General features: G+C 47.1%; 1 protein-coding gene across 3 annotated transcripts in view; it reads right to left on the minus strand.

Moving 5' to 3' along the window:
• The window catches only part of frem1a (Fras1 related extracellular matrix 1a), a 41993-nt gene that overhangs the window by 22514 nt on the left and 920 nt on the right, over positions 1-18559 (minus strand). For 2 of the 3 annotated variants that reach the window (XR_004559230.1, XM_034165247.1), the window contains exons 2-18: positions 17718-17812; positions 17324-17634; positions 16977-17173; positions 16411-16734; positions 16212-16320; positions 7735-7866; positions 6480-6824; positions 6160-6302; positions 5763-5959; positions 5594-5687; positions 5211-5378; positions 4347-4555; positions 3671-3764; positions 2005-2257; positions 1764-1934; positions 1495-1680; positions 706-902 (exon numbers count right to left, since the gene is read on the minus strand). Coding sequence is in view for 2 of the 3 variants with exons in the window: in XM_034165247.1 (XP_034021138.1) it covers positions 706-902; positions 1495-1680; positions 1764-1934; positions 2005-2257; positions 3671-3764; positions 4347-4555; positions 5211-5378; positions 5594-5687; positions 5763-5959; positions 6160-6302; positions 6480-6824; positions 7735-7866; positions 16212-16320; positions 16411-16734; positions 16977-17173; positions 17324-17634; positions 17718-17812 (3225 nt within the window). In the remaining variant the exon portion in view is untranslated. The remainder of the gene's footprint in view (positions 1-705; positions 903-1494; positions 1681-1763; positions 1935-2004; positions 2258-3670; positions 3765-4346; positions 4556-5210; positions 5379-5593; positions 5688-5762; positions 5960-6159; positions 6303-6479; positions 6825-7734; positions 7867-16211; positions 16321-16410; positions 16735-16976; positions 17174-17323; positions 17635-17717; positions 17813-18559) is intronic. The other variant, XM_034165248.1, reaches the window with a different exon arrangement.

An 18559-nucleotide genomic window follows, 5' to 3' on the forward strand; every position in this document is an offset into this window, starting at 1 on the left:
AAACAGGAAAATTGGCGCTGATGATGTCCAAAAAAAAAAAATCAAGACAGGTGTGTGAACCAGAGAAACCAGACAACTGTGCTGCACATGGAAAAGAAACAGGCAGCATGGTCCCATGTTATGAGACCAGTCCGGCCTGTCATCAAAATCCAGTCCTAGATATCTGTGGGTCTGTCAGTCCACAGCATCACTCACTCACTCATCTTCACCTGCTTATCAGGGATGGGGTCGCAGAGAGTCCACAGTACCAACCCTACAAATGCTAACTAGCTGAAGAGGGGGCTGAGAGCTGATGTAGATAATTGACCACCATCTCCTTGATCTGAGACGTGCTCCGCAGGAGACAGTGAAGGTATTCGTCAGGCCCCTGGACTCCCCTCCCTGTCCACTCCTGATATGTGTCACAAAAGCAGAATCACAAGGACATTTCTGGATGTGACTGGGAGTTGGACCAACAGCAGTCTGTGATCCAGGAAACAAAAGAGGATTCACCCCCGTGCCCTGTCACACAGTCAGCGTTCACCCACAGAGGCACCCAGGGTACTCAGCTGGAACAGCACCATGACGGAAAGCGCAGAACATGTTTGAAGACAAAATGCAAGAAACAGAACAGAGCTTCACCCCCATCAGTGACTGGATGAATGAATGAATGCTGTGTCGTGTTTGTCGTCGTCCTCAGCGAGGAGGCGGACTGGCTGCACTTACAGTGATGTTCCGAACCAGAAACTCTGGGATTTCATCGTTGGTCGGGTTGATGATGATGTAAAAGGGCACGTGCGCAGAGCTGTGTTTGCCGTCTGACGCACAAAGCATGAAGTGGTCTGCGGTTGGCTCCACCTTCTGGTGTCTGGACTGCACATAGTTCACGTGACCAGCAACAAGGTCTTTGTAAAAGAATGAGGCTGAAGAGAACAGGAGAAGGTCTCAAAGCTATCAAAACACTAAACGGACTCCTCTTTTATTACGGTCTTCAGTTTCTTCACAACTATGACGTTTCCTTTGATCTCTTTCTTTATCATCCTCACATTATGAAATTATAAAGTTCTGATGACTGCTCCCTCAGCTGGTTGTTGGTGATAATAATAGGCGTCTACTGATTATCGGTGCTGATATATATATATATATATATATATATATATATATATATCATATATATATATATCATATATATATATATCATATATATATATATATATATATATATATATATATATATTACCCGGCACTGATAATGGGTCAACTCCAGACCAATAAGCAGTTGATCAGTTATCGGCCTGGGTTGACCGCTTATCAGCACAGATTATCTACATGATTATCGGCACTGATAATCAGTCGATTCCTGATTGATAATCATAATTTGAGCAACATTTGTGACTATTTATTTGTTGACCAGGAAAAGCATAAAGATTCTGACGACTGCGGGTGCTGCTGGCGAGCGGTTATAACTGACGTTAGCTGTGTTGATGCTGGCGTGAAGTACTTCAGAATTCTTACCGATACTTATGCCGGTGTTACTTTTCTCATAGCCAGGACTTGGCAAAACATTTTCAATGTAGCCGAACTGTGGCGGAGTAATCAGACTGACCACCACCGCGTCCAGAACCGTGTCCACATCTGACGCCTTTAAATGGGAGGTTGTCAACGGGCCAGAGCCACCTTCATCCACCACAAATATGTCACCTACAAGGAAAAAAATTAAACAAGGCTCAGACGCGACCTTTTTGTCCCGCTGACAGGAAGTGAGACGGCACTGTGTTAGACACCTGTGGTGAGAACCGGCGGCTGGTTGTTGACCGGAAACACTGTGACCTCCAGGTCGTACGTGGGCAGACTGTCTCTGGTCCTGATGGGGCTTCCTCTGCAGTTTTCTGCTTCTCCATCAGAAATTACAAAGGTGATGATGTCACGGCGAGGCGCGAGTCCGACCTCCAGGCCTGAAAACACAAACAGTGACACACTATGTCCATCCTTCACTGCCGGCACGGTGGCATGCTAGCCCAGTACCTGTGTGTCTGTACATGACAATCCCCGCAGCCACGTCTCCCTGAATAAAACTGTCCACGGTAACGCCGTCTCTGAGCACCATGCCGTGAGACGGCCAGCGGGCGATCAGGAAGGCCAGGCTACTATTATCGCTATCGGCATCAATAGCTTGGAGGTACTCAGCCGTGATGACAGCTTCCTGTCCCTCTGCACAACCGAGGACTGGTTTCAGTCCAGCAACCAAGACTGGGACCTGGTCGTTGACGGGCAGCACCTGGATGGGATCAACACAATGTTTAATTTTTCGGTTATGATCCTGGTTCTCTAAACACACCATCGTCATCTTTGTAATCCAGATGGCTCAGAGTTTAAACTCAAAACAACACACCTTGTCACATTTAAAGTCTTTAAAGTCTGTAATCTTCATGTTCTGGACGAGGTCCAGAATTTTTGATTTTCTATACTCTCAACTACAGGGGGCCTGACAGCAACCAGGGATCAGATCTTGGGCTGGATCAGTGGGATAGCTGACGTGTGCTGTAGTAAGTCAGGTCTGTTCTGAAAGTGTGCACAGGTACTGCATGTCATGGACTAACTGGCCTGGCAGGTCGGTATAGCAAAGATAGTAGTCAGGACTGAGCTGGCACTTGTCCTGACTATGATGTGATGAGGTTTGGAGGAACGTTGTCTTTGATTCCACTGTAACCAGGCTGAGGGTCACGAGACCACAGCTGGTGAGTCTTCTTATTTCTCCTCCACAGCGTGCACTGAGGGGCAGACTCGAGGTTACGAGGTGATGAGGCAGATGGCAGGTCGATGGGTTGTATTTCCTGCCCTGATTGATGTGTAAGAAAAGTTGCAAAGGAATATGAGCAGAAACTCATTCATGAGAGAAATTAGCACAAAACAAACTCCTGTCTGATGTCCCTTGTCTCTGTGAGCCGATGGAAAAGTGATTATGACTTTATGTTACATGATGTCATAAAGGATAGAGACCGGACCTGTCAAAGCCACCTGTTTTCACATGTCACACGAATAAAGCCATTACTTTATTTAAATATTTGCTCATTTTGAAATGGAAATATTTGCACAAAAACAATAAAGTTTATCAGTTTGAACATGAAATATCTTGTCTTTGTGGTGTATTCAATTAAATATAGGTTGAAAATTATTGTATTCTGTTTTTATTTACATTTTACACAACGTCCCAACTTCATTGGACTTGAGGTTGTACGTGACATCATAAAGGATGAAGGCGGGACCTGTCAAACCCACCTGTTTTCAGATGTCACGCTGAATAAAAAACTTAATTTTACCTGACATCATAAAGGATGGAGGCGGGACCTGTCAAACCCACCTGTTTTCAGATGTCACGCTGAATAAAAAACTTAATTTTACCTGACATCATAAAGGATGGAGGCGGGACCTGTCAAACCCACCTGTTTTCAGATGTCACGCTGAATAAAAAACTTAATTTTACCTGACATCATAAAGGATGGAGGCGGGACCTGTCAAACCCACCTGTTTTCAGATGTCACGCTGAATAAAAAACTTAATTTTACCTGACATCATAAAGGATGGAGGCGGGACCTGTCAAACCCACCTGTTTTCAGATGTCATGCTGAGCTAAAGCAATTATTTTATATGCAAACTCATTTTTCTGAGATCTTCTCGCCAGTTGATTCACCTTCATATGCAGCACAAAAGTGACTGAATTGGTTCCGTCTGTCGCCGTCAACTCCACGTTGTCCTCTACAGTTTCTGAGTTGTCATGGATATACCTTCAAAATCAAAACAGAAAGAAATTGCTGTTTTATAAAAGAGCATTGCCATTGTGTTCGTGAACTTTGTCCCAATTTAAAAATACTGGATTTTCTGAAGTGTAAGTTGCACCTGTCCATCATCAAGATGACAAATCACATATGATGGACCGTTTGCTCTTCAGGCTACCTGTTCATGAAGCTCCACCCCCACACTGTGATTGGACTACTTATCATCAGCTCACTGTCACCTCAAATCAAAATAATTACCTTTAGCCTTGTGTGTCTGTTGCCACCCAGTGGACACCCACTGACATTACTTACACTTTGGACTGGATTCTGATTTCATTGAAAATCATTTTAGAATCATTTTAGAATAAGTTCAATCATGTGAACCAAAATAATGTCCACTAAAAAGTTTCTCAAAGTGTCTTTCTTTTGTTTGACTAATGATGCTTGTGTCACTTTAAGGATTTTGGTGAAACCTGAAACCACCTTTTTCTAACTCCATGTGTCCACCTGAGGCTTGGACCGCAGTCCAACTCAAACGGCAAACATTAAACACCCGACACAATGTGAAAACAGTCCATCAGGATGTCTGACCGAACTTTAAGGGTTTTCAGGTCTTCTGCAGTGAACGATTGGCCTGGTTTCAGGATGGCACCACCAAGCTGCAGAGTTCCATGTTGTGGTTCTCCCTGAAGCTCAACCTGAAGGCACTCTTCTGGAGAGTCAACATCTGACAGCAACAAATGTTCTGGGGTGAGATGCCGCTCTCCTCCCTCGTCTACTGTTAGAAGGTCAGTGACAACCTGCCAGAGAAAGAAGGTATAACATAAAGTGATAAAGCAGTCCACAGACAGTCCCAGAGTCCACAGAGAGTCCTAAAGTCTGCACCAAGCCCCAAAGGCCGCAAGGAGTCTCAAAGTCCACAGAGAGTCCCCAAGTCCACAAAGAGTCTCAAGGTCCACCAAGCCCTAAAAGCCGCAAGGAGTCTCAAAGTCCACAGAGAGTCTCAAAGTCCACAGAGTCCTAAAGTCTGCACCAAGCCCCAAAGGCCGCAAGGAGTCTCAAAGTCCACAGAGAGTCCTAAAGTCTGCACCAAGCCCCAAAGGCTGCAAGGAGTCTCAAAGTCCACAGAGAGTCCCAAAGTCCACAAAGTCCCAAAGTCCACAAAGTCCCAAAGTCTGCAAAGACTCCCAAAGTCCCAAAAATAACACAGTCCACAGAGAATGTCCCAAGGTCCACAAAAGTCCCAAAGTACAAAATGTCCTAAAGGGCTCAAACGGTCACAAAGTCCACAAAAGTCCTTAAATAGTCCACAAATAGTTGTTCACAAAGTTTACAAAAAGTCACAACTTTGACCAAAAGTCACAAATTCCACTCATAAACACAAAGTCTGCATAACACCACAAAGTCCACAAACAAAGTCAAAGTCCACATGCATGATGTGGGACTCCACTGTACCTGGGGTGGTTGGTTGTCCACTGGAAGCACAGTGATGTTGAAGCAGATCCCACTGACTGTTTTCCCCACACGGTTGGTAACGGAGAGGACAAACTGGATGTGTCGGACAGACGGACCGATGTCCACAAGTGGAGGCATGTAGGCAACTTTCATGAAGTTCACTGCGAGCTGGAAACATGTCAACAAGTCCTCAGTCATCCAGGTAAAAAGAAAAGGTTCAGGTGATTTCTGTGTGTTGCTTCTGTATCAGAAGCAACACACAGGAGTCTCTTTGAAGGCACTAAAATAACATCCAAATATATATGGACCTACGTTTATAATGCCCCCTTTGGGACAAACATTTAGCCACCTACTGACTGAAGAGTCTTGTTTTTTGGCGTTACCTGTGTGAAGAGTCTCAGCTCGGGAACAACGGAGTCTTTGGAGAGGTTTGGAATTCCGTCAGCGAGGAATAACCTCCCTGCATCAGGACTGCTGCTGGTGGAGACCACAGAGCTGAGGTCAGTCAGGACACCTGCATAGCGGTGTGGCGCCGGTTGAGGACACACTCACCTGTGAAGGCCGGTGTAGAATGGCGGTGAGCTCACGGTGTACGTCAGCTCACTGTCCGGAGAGTCCTGGTCCACAAAGTGAAGCTGTTGTCGTGTTATGTGGCATACCTCCGTTTCTTTGACCACAAGATATCGTCTGGAACCAGGAACCTCTTTAGGGGGCCGATCTGGAACCGGTTCAATGTGCACCATCACCACCTTCAGACCGTGAAGCAGAAGAGAGTCTATGACTTCCTCCTGGATGGGATACCAGTCCATCACCGGTTACATCTCCAGCCAAAACTGGTGCCCATTTCCAGCTGGGCAGACCGAGACGCCGCAGACGTGAGCCTGACCAGGACTCGGACACAGGACTTCATGTTGGCAGTGAGCTCCTGATGTCTGCTACTGTTACTAACCTGAGGTTCTGACAGGTTGGGCGGATCATGGCAGTCCGACAGCACCACCTCAAAGGAGTCATGGAAGACCTTGTTCTCGGTGTGGCGATAGTAAACCAGGGACCGAGACAGATCCTTCTGCAGGAAGTGACTGACAGCGTAACCTGGATCAACAAATCAAATGAATACTTAAAAGTGGTTTAAAAGACCTATAGAGCCGACTGGTACAGATCAGACCTGGACACCAACTTTGAGGATTAATTGTTTTCATTTATGCAAACTATATGATGTAATGTAAACAAACAAACAAACAGGATGAAGTCCGGCGGCTGCGTGCTAACCTGTCAGTGGCGGTTCTGGGATTTTCAGGATTTGTCCGGCCTGAGGGGGGCGGGTGATGTTAAAAACGATGTAGTTGTCACTGGAGTCCATGTCCGATGCCTGGAGGGCGGAGCCACTCAGCAGGGCCGTGTGGCCCTCGAACACCTCCAGCAGCAGGTTGGCGACTAGGAAGGGGGCGGTGTCATCCTTTGGCAGGATCTTAATGGGGAACTTGTGCCGGGTCTGGTGGAGGCCGTCCGTGATGCGGAAGATGATGAAATCTTTGATGGAGTCGGTGTCGTCATGGTGATAGTGAACGACACCCGCCTGGATGTCACTGACGGTAAACATGAAACCTTTTACGCCTGCATGTCAGAGTCACATGACAGCTTTTACTCACAGGAGCATGTGGAGGGCCGCGGCTTCAGTGCCCCCCCCCCCCCCCCCCCCCATACAGTGATCTCTGATTGGATCTGAACAAATGACAGTATTTATTAGTATTCCTTAGAATGGAGTTACTTTTAACTGACATTTTGAGTAAATCATAAGAAAATTTGTGTGAATGTCTGTTCTGGTATATAATCTATGAATGTGGATCTGGATTAAGATCCAGAACCAGTAGATTATTAAGAATATTTCACAAAATTATACTGTAGGTTCCTGTGGCCAGTTTCTGCTGCAGGTTCCTGCTGTAGGTTCCTGTGGCAAGTTCCTGCTGCAGGTCCGTACTGTAGGTTCCTGTGGCCAGTTTCTGCTGCAGGTTCCTGCTGTTGGTTCCTGTGGCAAGTTCCTGCTGCAGGCCCCTACTGCAGGTTCCTGTGGCCAGTTCCTGCTGCAGGTTCCTTGGCCAGTTCCTACTGCAGCTTCCTGCTGTAGGTCTCTGTGGGTGAGACTTGTTGCAAGTTCCTAATGAACTCCAGGTCCCCAGGAAAGGCCCTGTCTGCAGGTTCCTGCTGTTTGTTCCTTGCTGCAAATTCCTTCTGCAGATTCATGTTGTAGGATCCTGCTTCAGGTTCCTGGAGAACAGTTGCTTCACAATCAACATTGTTATTATTATTTTTCTCTCTTTATTTCTCTTTCGTTTAATTTCTATTCACTGTATGCAGTAATTATCATTAAATGATCAATTTTGGCCAATTTTAAACAACCAGAAATGGCTCAAACAAAAATGAACCAGAAGATCCTGCAGAGAAAAGACTCAAGTCAAACGTGTTCTGATTTCCTGGTCCAGTCCCTGAAGACGCCAGTGGACTGGGACGTGGCTTTGTGTCGTACCTCTGACCGTCAGCCGCCCATGCTGCAGCCCGTCCACGATGATGATCCGAACAGCACTCAGGTTGTCATGGTCCACGATCTGGAGCTGCTCCCATGTTATTGGATGAGACTGTCCCTCCAACAGACTGAGACCTGCAGGACAAATGATGGCTGGAGCTTAAGGACACCAAAGGACCAGGAAGACAAAAGCTCTGAGGCTGGACCTGCTTTACTCAGAGTCCACTCAGGAGTCGTCTTAAAGTCGGCTTTGATGAATTAAATGTTGCAGATGGATAACAGTACAGGGGCAGCATGGTGGATTAGGGGTTAGCACTGTTGTCTCCCAGCAAGAAGGCCACGGGATCGATTCCCACCTGTGGCCTTTCTGTGTGGAGTTTGCATGTTCTCCACATGTTTGTGTAGGTTCCCTGTGGGTGCTCCAAGACACGCAGGTTAGGAAGACTGGAAACTTTCTAATTCTCCAGGTCTCCCTCTTGCAGGGATCTCGATCTCAATGGAATTAACCTAGTTAAATAAAGGTTAAATTAAATTAGATTAAATATAAACAGTGACCTCCATCTGGTTCCAGAAAGAACTCAAGGGTTTCTAGTTTTCATTACAACTACAGGTGTCTCAAACCATTGCTGATTCCACCTGTAACATCGCTTCCTCCTGTAACATCGCCTCCACCTGTAACAACACCTCCACCTATAACATTACATCCTCCTGTAACATATCCTCCACCTATAACATCACCTCCACCTGTATCATCACCTCCTCCTGTAACATCACCTCCCCCTGTATCATCACCTCCTCCTGTAACATCATCTCCACCTGTAACATCATGTTCCCCCTTGTAACATCGCCTCCACCTGTAACATCACCTCCTCCTGTAACATCGCCTCCACCTGTAACATCACCCCCCCTGTATCATCGCCTCCACCTGTAACATCGCCTCCACCTGTAACATCACCTCCCCCTGTAACATCACCTCCCCCTGTATCATCGCCTCCTCCTGTAACATCGCCTGCACCTGTAACATCGCCTCCACCTATATCATCGCCTCCTCCTGTAACATCGAATCCACCTGTAACATTGCCTCCCCCTGTATCATCGCCTCCACCTGTAACATCGCCTCCCCCCGTATCATCGCCTCCACCTGTAACATGGCCTCCACCTGTAACATCACCTCCCCCTGTATCATCACCTCCTCCTGTAACATCACCTCCTCCTGTAACATCGCCTCCACCTGTATCATGACCTCCTCCTGTAACATTGCCTCCACCTGTAACATCACCTCCCCCTGTATCATCGCCTCCACCTGTAACATCACCTCCCCCTGTATCATCGCCTCCACCTGTAACAACACCTCCACCTATAACATTACATCCTCCTGTAACATCGCCTCCACCTATATCATCACCTCCTCCTGTAACATCGTCTCCACCTGTAACATAACGTTCCCCTGTAACATCGCCTCCACTTGTAACATCACCTCCCCCTGTAACATCACCTCCCCCTGTATCATCACCTCCTCCTGTAACATCGCCTCCACCTGTAACATCACCTCCCCCTGTAACATCACCTCCCCCTGTAACATCACCTCCCCCTGTATCATCACCTCCTCCTGTAACATCGCCTCCACCTGTAACATCACCTCCCCCTGTATCATCGCCTCCACCTGTAACATCACATCCTCCTGTATCATTTCCTCCTCCTATAACATCACCACCACCTGTAACATCACCTCCCCCTGTAACATCGCCTCCACCTGTAACATCACCTCCCCCTGTAACATCACCTCCCCCTGTAACATCACCTTCACCTGTAACATTACATCCTCCTGTAACAACACCTCCACCTGTAACATCACTTCCCCCTGTAACAACACCTCCACCTGTAACACTAATCCTCCTGTAACAACACCTCCACCTGTAACATCACATCCTCCTGTAACATTGCTTCATCCTGTAACATTTCCTCCTATAACATCACCTTCACCTATAACTTCACTTCCCCCTCTAACATCACCTCCACCTGTATCATCACCTCCTCCTGTAACATCACCTCCCCCTGTATCATCACCTCCTCCTGTAACATCATCTCCACCTGTAACATCATGTTCCCCCTTGTAACATCGCCTCCACCTGTAACATCACCTCCTCCTGTAACATCGCCTCCACCTGTAACATCACCCCCCCTGTATCATCACCTCCACCTGTAACATCGCCTCCACCTGTAACATCACCTCCCCCTGTAACATCACCTCCCCCTGTATCATCGCCTCCTCCTGTAACATCGCCTGCACCTGTAACATCGCCTCCACCTATATCATCGCCTCCTCCTGTAACATCGAATCCACCTGTAACATTGCCTCCCCCTGTATCATCGCCTCCACCTGTAACATCGCCTCCCCCCGTATCATCGCCTCCACCTGTAACATGGCCCCCACCTGTAACATCACCTCCCCCTGTATCATCACCTCCTCCTGTAACATCACCTCCTCCTGTAACATCGCCTCCACCTGTATCATGACCTCCTCCTGTAACATTGCCTCCACCTGTAACATCACCTCCCGCTGTATCATCGCCTCCACCTGTAACATCACCTCCCCCTGTATCATCGCCTCCACCTGTAACAACACCTCCACCTATAACATTACATCCTCCTGTAACATCGCCTCCACCTATATCATCACCTCCTCCTGTAACATCGTCTCCACCTGTAACATAACGTTCCCCTGTAACATCGCCTCCACTTGTAACATCACCTCCCCCTGTAACATCACCTCCCCCTGTATCATCACCTCCTCCTGTAACATCGCCTCCACCTGTAACATCACCTCCCCCTGTAACATCACCTCCCCCTGTAACATCACCTCCCCCTGTATCATCACCTCCTCCTGTAACATCGCCTCCACCTGTAACATCACCTCCCCCTGTATCATCGCCTCCACCTGTAACATCACATCCTCCTGTATCATTTCCTCCTCCTATAACATCACCACCACCTGTAACATCACCTCCCCCTGTAACATCGCCTCCACCTGTAACATCACCTCCCCCTGTAACATCACCTCCCCCTGTAACATCACCTTCACCTGTAACATTACATCCTCCTGTAACAACACCTCCACCTGTAACATCACTTCCCCCTGTAACAACACCTCCACCTGTAACACTAATCCTCCTGTAACAACACCTCCACCTGTAACATCACATCCTCCTGTAACATTGCTTCATCCTGTAACATTTCCTCCTATAACATCACCTTCACCTATAACTTCACTTCCCCCTCTAACAACACCTCCACCTATAACATCACATCCCCCTGTAACATCACATCCACCTGTAACATCACATCCTCCTGTATCATCACCTTCACCTATAACATCACCTTCCCTTCTAACAACACCTCCACCTGTAACATCACATCCCTCTGTAATAACACCTCCACCTGTAACATCACTTCCTTCTGTAACATCTCCTCCACCTGTAACATCATCTGACCCTGTAACATTACCTCCCCCTGTATAACACCTCCACCTGTAACATCACCTCCCCTTGTAACATCACCTCCCCCTGTAATAACACTTCCACCTGTAGCATTACATGCTCCTGTAACATCACCTCCCCTTGTAACATCACCTCCCCCTGTAACTACACCTCCACCTGTAACATCACCTCCCCCTGTAACATCACCTTCACCTATAACATTACATCCTCCTGTAACAACACCTCCACCTGTAACATCACATCCATCTGTAACATTACTTCCCCTTGTAACACCTCCACCTGTAACATTAATCCTCCTGTAACAACACCTCCCCCTGTAACATCACCTCCACCTGTAACACTAATCCTCCTGTAACAACACCTCCACCTGTAACATCACTTCCTCCTGTAACATTGCTTCATCCTGTAACATTTCCTCCTATAACATTTCACCTCCACCTGTAACATCACATCCTCCTGTATCATCACATTCACCTATAACTTCATTTCCCCCTCTATCAACACCTCCACCTATAACATCACCTTCCCCTGTAACATCACATCCATCTGTAACATCACATCCCCCTGTAACATCACATCCACCTGTAACATCACATCCTCCTGTATCATCACCTTCACCTATAACATCACCTTCCCCTCTAACAACACCTCCACCTGTAACATCACATCCCCCTGTAACAACACCTCCACCTGTAACATTAATCCTCCTGTAACAACACCTCCACCTGTAACATCACTTCCTCCTGTAACATCTCCTCCTCCTCCTATAACAACACCTCCACCTGTAACATTAATCCTCCTGTAACAACACCTCCACCTGTAACATCACCTCCCCTTGTAACATCACCTCCCCCTGTAATAACACCTCCACCTGTAGCATTACATGCTCCTGTAACATCACCTCCCATTGTAACATCACCTCCCCCGTAACTACACCTCCACCTGTAACATCACCTCCCCCTGTAACATCACCTCCACTTGTAACATTACATCCTCCTGTAACAACACCTCCACCTGTAACATCACATCCATCTGTAACATCACTTCCCCTTGTAACACCTCCACCTGTAACATTAATCCTCCTGTAACACCTCCACCTGTAACATCACCTCCACTTGTAACATCACCTCCCCCTGTAACAACACCTCCACCTGTAACATCACATCCTCCTGTAACATCACCTCCACCTGTAACATTACATCCTCCTGTATCATCACCTTCACCTAGAACATCACCTCCACTTGTAACATCACCTCCCCTTGTAACATCACCTCCCCCTGTAATAACACCTCCAACTGTAACATCACATCCTCCTGTATCATCACCTTCACTTGTAATAACACCTCCACCTGTAACATCACATCCCCCTGTAACATCACCTCCACCTGTAACATTACATCCTCCTGTATCATCACCTTCACCTAGAACATCACCTCCCCCTCTAACAACACCTCCACCTGTAACATCACATCCCCCTGTAACATCACCTCCACCTGTAACATTACATCCTCCTGTAACACCACCTCCACCTGTAACTTCACATCCATCTGTAACATCACTTCCCCCTATAACAACACCTCCACCTGTAACATCATCTGCCCCTGTAACAACACCTCCACCTCTAACATCACTTCCTCCTGTAACATCGCTTCCTCCTGTAACATCCCCTCCTCCTATAACATCACCTCCCCTTGTAACATCACCTCCCCCGTAATAACACATCCACCTGTACCATCACATCCTCCTGTATCATCACCTCCCCCTGTAACAACACCTCCACCTGTATCATCACATCCTCCTGTAACAACACCTCCACCTGTAACATCACATCCACCTGTAACATCACTTTTCTCTGTAACAACCCCTCCACCTGTAACATCACTTCCTCCTGTAACATCGCTTCCTCCTGTAACATCTCCTCCTCCTATAACATCACCTCCCCCTGTAACATTACATCCTCCTGTAACAACACCTCCACCTGTAACATCACATCCACCTGTAACATCACCTCCCCCTGTAACAACACCTCCACCTGTAACATTACATCCTCCTGGAACAACACCTGTAACATCACCTCCCCTTGTAAGATCACCTTCCCCTGTGACAACACCTCCACCTGTAACATCACCTCCCCCTGTAACAACACCTCCACCTGTAACATCACATCCTCCTGTATCATCACCTCCTCCTGTAACATCACCTCCACCTTTAACATCACATCCTCCTGTAACAACACCTCTACCTGTAACATCACCTCCCCCTGTAACAACACCTCCACCTGTAACATTACATTCTCCTGTAACAACACCTCCACCTGTAACATCACCTCCCCTTGTAACATCATCTCCCCCGTAATAACACATCCACCTGTAACATCACATCCTCCTGTATCATCACCTCCCCCTTTAACAACACCTCCACCTGTAACATCACTTTTCTCTGTAACAACACCTCCACCTGTAACATCACCTCCCCCGTAACAACACCCCCACCTGTAACATCACATCCTCCTGTATCATCTCCTCCTCCTATAACATCACCTCCACCTGTAACATCACCTCCCCCTGTAACAACACCTCCACCTGTGGCATTACATCCTCCTGTAACAACACCTCCACCTGTAACATCACCTCCCCTTGTAACATCACCTCCCCCTGTAATAACACCTCCACCTATAACATAACCTCCTCCTGTATCATCACCTCCACCTGTAACATCACCTTCCTTTGTAACATCACCTCCCCCTTTAACATCACATCCTCCTGTATCATCACCTCCTCCTGTACCAGCACCTCTTCCTGTAACATCACCTCCACCTGTACCAACACCTCCTCCTGTAACATCGCCTACACCTGTACCAACACCTCCTCCTGTAACATCACCTCAACCTGTACCAACACCTCCTCCTGTAACATCACCTCCTCCTGTAAAATCACATCCTCCTGTAAAATCATCTCTTCCTGTGACATCACCTCCTCCTGTAAAAGCACCTCGTTCTGTACCATCATCTCCTGTCACATCACCTCCACCTCTAATATCACCTCCTGCTGTAACATCTCCTCCTGTAACATCACCTCCTCCTGTAAAATCACATCCTCCTGTAAAATCATCTCTTACTGTAACATCATCTCCTCCTGTAAAAGCACCTCGTTCTGTACCATCATCTCCTGTCACATCACCTCTACCTCTAACATCACCTCCTCCTGTAACATCATCTCCTCCTGTAACATCACCTCCTCCTGTAAAATCACATCCTCCTGTAAAATCATCTCTTCCTGTGACATCACCTCCTCCTGTAAAAGCACCTCGTTCTGTACCATCATCTCCTGTCACATCACCTCCACCTCTAATATCACCTCCTGCTGTAACATCTCCTCCTGTAACATCACCTCCTCCTGTAAAATCACATCCTCCTGTAAAATCATCTCTTACTGTAACATCATCTCCTCCTGTAAAAGCACCTCGTTCTGTACCATCATCTCCTGTCACATCACCTCTACCTCTAACATCACCTCCTCCTGTAACATCATCTCCTCCTGTAACATCACCTCCTCCTGTAAAATCACATCCTCCTGTAAAATCATCTCTTCCTGTAACATCACCTCCTCCTGTAAAAGCACCTTGTTCTGTACCATCATCTCCTGTAACATCACCTCCACCTCTAATATCACCTCCTCCTCTAACATCACCTCCACCTGTAACATCACCTCCACCTGTACCAACACCTCCTCCTGTAACATCACCTCCCCCGTAACAACACCCTCACCTGTAACATCACATCCTCCTGTATCATCTCCTCCTCCTATAACATCACCTCCACCTGTAACATCACCTCCCCCTGTAACAACACCTCCACCTGTGGCATTACATCCTCCTGTAACAACACCTCCACCTGTAACATCACCTCCCTTTGTAACATCACCTCCCCCTGTAACATCACATCCTCCTGTATCATCTCCTCCTCCTATAACATCACCTCCACCTGTAACATCACCTCCCCCTGTAACAACACCTCCACCTGTGGCATTACATCCTCCTGTAACAACACCTCCACCTGTAACATCACCTCCCTTTGTAACATCACCTCCCCCTGTAACATCACATCCTCCTGTATCATCACCTCCTCCTGTACCTGCACCTCTTCCTGTAACATCACCTCCACCTGTACCAACACCTCCTCCTGTAACATCGCCTACACCTGTACCAACACCTCCTCCTGTAACATCACCTCCTCCTGTAAAATCACATCCTCCTGTAAAATCATCTCTTCCTGTAACATCACCTCCTCCTGTAAAAGCACCTCGTTCTGTACCATCATCTCCTGTCACATCACCTCCACCTCTAATATCACTTCCTGCTGTAACATCATCTCCTCCTGTAACATCACCTCCTCCTGTAAAATCACATCCTCCTGTAAAATCATCTCTTACTGTAACATCATCTCCTCCTGTAAAAGCACCTCGTTCTGTACCATCATCTCCTGTAACATCACCTCCACCTCTAATATCACCTCCTCCTGTAACATCACCTCCTCCTGTAACATCATCTCCTCCTGTAACATCACCTCCTCCTGTAAAATTACATCCTCCTGTAAAATCATCTCTTCCTGTAACATCACCTCCTCCTGTAAAAGCACCTCATTCTGTACCATCATCTCCTGTAACATCACCTCCACCTCTAATATGACCTCCTCCTCTAACATCACCTCCACCTGTAACATTGCCTGCTCCTGTCACATCACTTCCTCCTGTAACATCACCTCCACCTCTAATATCACCTCCTCCTCTAACATCACCTCCACCTGTAACATTGCCTGCTCCTGTCACATCACTTCCTCCTGTAACATCACCTCCTCCTGTAAAATCACCTCCATCTGTCACATCTCCTTCAGTCGTTCCAGAGGTGCATTTCAGTTGAACATCTGTCACGATTACAATATGAGTCCAGCTCCTGCATGTTGTTGATGTGGTGCAGTTGATGTACCAGTGTTCCACGACACTCTGGGTGCAGTTGTGTCTGCGTTCCTGACAGATACGTGAACCGTTATTGGTGGACTCCTCTCAAAGAAAAAATCATGAACCTCAAATTCCACCTGCACACAGAGATTACAAACATTCAAAGTTCTCAGGCATGTCAGCAAACACTAAATACATCTCAAAATGCAGAAGAAGCCCAAAGTTACCTCATAATTCCGGCGTTGAGCGTGGGAGGAATTTGGGGGTTGATACCCGATGAGCATGTCATTGAGATCGAGCCATGTGAAGGAGGAGATGGGTCGAGTGTGCTCTGACAGGTGGGTGAAGAACCCTTCCACAGGGGGCTTGGTGATGTTGAAAACCAGAAGCTGCCTAGGTGTTTCCTCATCTTCAGCATCGAGTGTGGCAGTGGACAGGGGAGTGAGGATGAACTGGTCCACTTCCAGGATGAACATGGACATGAAGAACGGTTTGGGAGGCAGATTGGGCATTGCCCCAGATATCCGCACAGGTATCCAGGCCTGTTCGGACTACACCGAAGATCCAAAAACAAAGAAGCACATTTCTGACCAATATAGATTTGACTCGCCTGGAGTTCTGCTGGTTTATAAGCTCACTTACAAATGCACTTCTGTCACCAAAGGTCAAGTCCAAAATGTTAAAACTAGCATTATTCCTCAGAAGTAAAGAATTCCAAATCTAGTATTGTTTTTCCTAATGTGTGCAGTCATTCGTCACTTCTGCATGAACTCGAGGCAAGTAGCAGACCTACCTGATATATGACGCCGCTCCTGGTGTCCTTGAGGTCCAGTCTGATTGTGATATAGTCTATGTGTGGAGATGGAGGGTCTACATGCTGGTACTTCAACCCCATCACCAGGAAGTCATCACAGGGAACTTTGGTGATCTTCACCAGCTTTAGGCCCTTCAGGCAGTCTTCAGTTTTGCACTTCGCTCGTTCCTTATTATCTAAATAAGTATGGTGAAGATGAGTTTACATAGACAATATTCATGAAGTCGCTATATAGCAACCAGAAGGACATGTAGATGAACATCAGTCTACTAGGGTCTAAACTCCAACCTAACAAGGTCCACATGAAACCATGTTTCTCAGGTTACCGAGCCGCTGACGTAGCAGGATGAAACTCTCTGGCTCATCCCCTCTCTTGGCAGGCGTATCGAGTTCCCCCGTGACCAGCTGGCCGTGTGCGGGCATGTGGGTGACACGGCTGCTCAGACTGACAAGACACTCCAGGCTGGACCTATTCTCATAGTGGAAAGACAACACATTAGCATCCACAGTGTCACTGAGGCCGTAGAACTCAGGAACCTCCAGGGATTTGAGCCCCGGTCTGATGATGGTGCACTCAGGTTCCACAATGTCCACATGGAGAGTGAAAACGTCCGTGGATGTTCCCGTCACAGTGAATCTGAGCAGAACCAGATAATACATCAAATAATTCATCCAGAAGCAAAGATCATGTTGTAAAAGTAGAAAAATAAGAGCTTTTACCGATAGACTCTCAGCCAGACAATGTCCTCCTTTAAAAGTGGACAGCCGTTATGGACATACTTCACCTCATCATCCAGGAAGTGACAATCAAACACCTGAAGTCACAAAACAAATTCATACTGTCATATGTTCAAACTGATAATGAGGCATAACAATCTGGCAGCTACAAATCCAGCAACCATGAAGCAAAAGTGTCAATAACTTGACCAGGACCAGTCCAAGAGTCCGTCCAACAACTGTCCTTGGAATGATAACCGAACCAGGACCGGCCCAAGAGTCTGTTCTAAAACTATCCTGCAATGATGCTCAAATCCAAGTCAAACACCTGACCAGGACCGGTCAAGGGGTTCATTCTACAACTACCCACAAAGTGCTGCTAAAATCCAAGTCAATAACCGAACCAGGACCAGTCCAAGAGTCCATCCAACAACTGTCCTCAAAGCGCTGCTCAAATCCAAGACAATAACCTGACCAGGACCAGTCCAAGAGTCCCTCCAACAACTGTCCTCGAAGCGCTGCTCAAATCCAAGTCAAACACTTGACCAGGACCAGTCTAAGAGTCCATTCTAAAACTGTCCTTGCAATGATGCTCAAATCCAGACAATGACCTGGCCAGGACCAGTCTAAGAGTAAGTTCAACAACTACCCTCAAAGTGCTCCTCAAATCTAAGTCAATAACTGAATTAGGACCAGTCCAAGAGTCCATCCAACAACTATCCTCGAAACACTGCTTAAATCCAGACAACAACCTAACCCGGACCGGTCCAAGAGTTCGTTCTAAAACTGTTCTTGCAGTGATGCTCAAATCCAAGTCAAACACCTGACCAGGACCAGTCCAAGAG

Source organism: Thalassophryne amazonica, unplaced genomic scaffold (assembly GCF_902500255.1).
Source record: "Thalassophryne amazonica unplaced genomic scaffold, fThaAma1.1, whole genome shotgun sequence".
NCBI classification, from domain to species: Eukaryota; Metazoa; Chordata; class Actinopteri; order Batrachoidiformes; family Batrachoididae; genus Thalassophryne; species Thalassophryne amazonica.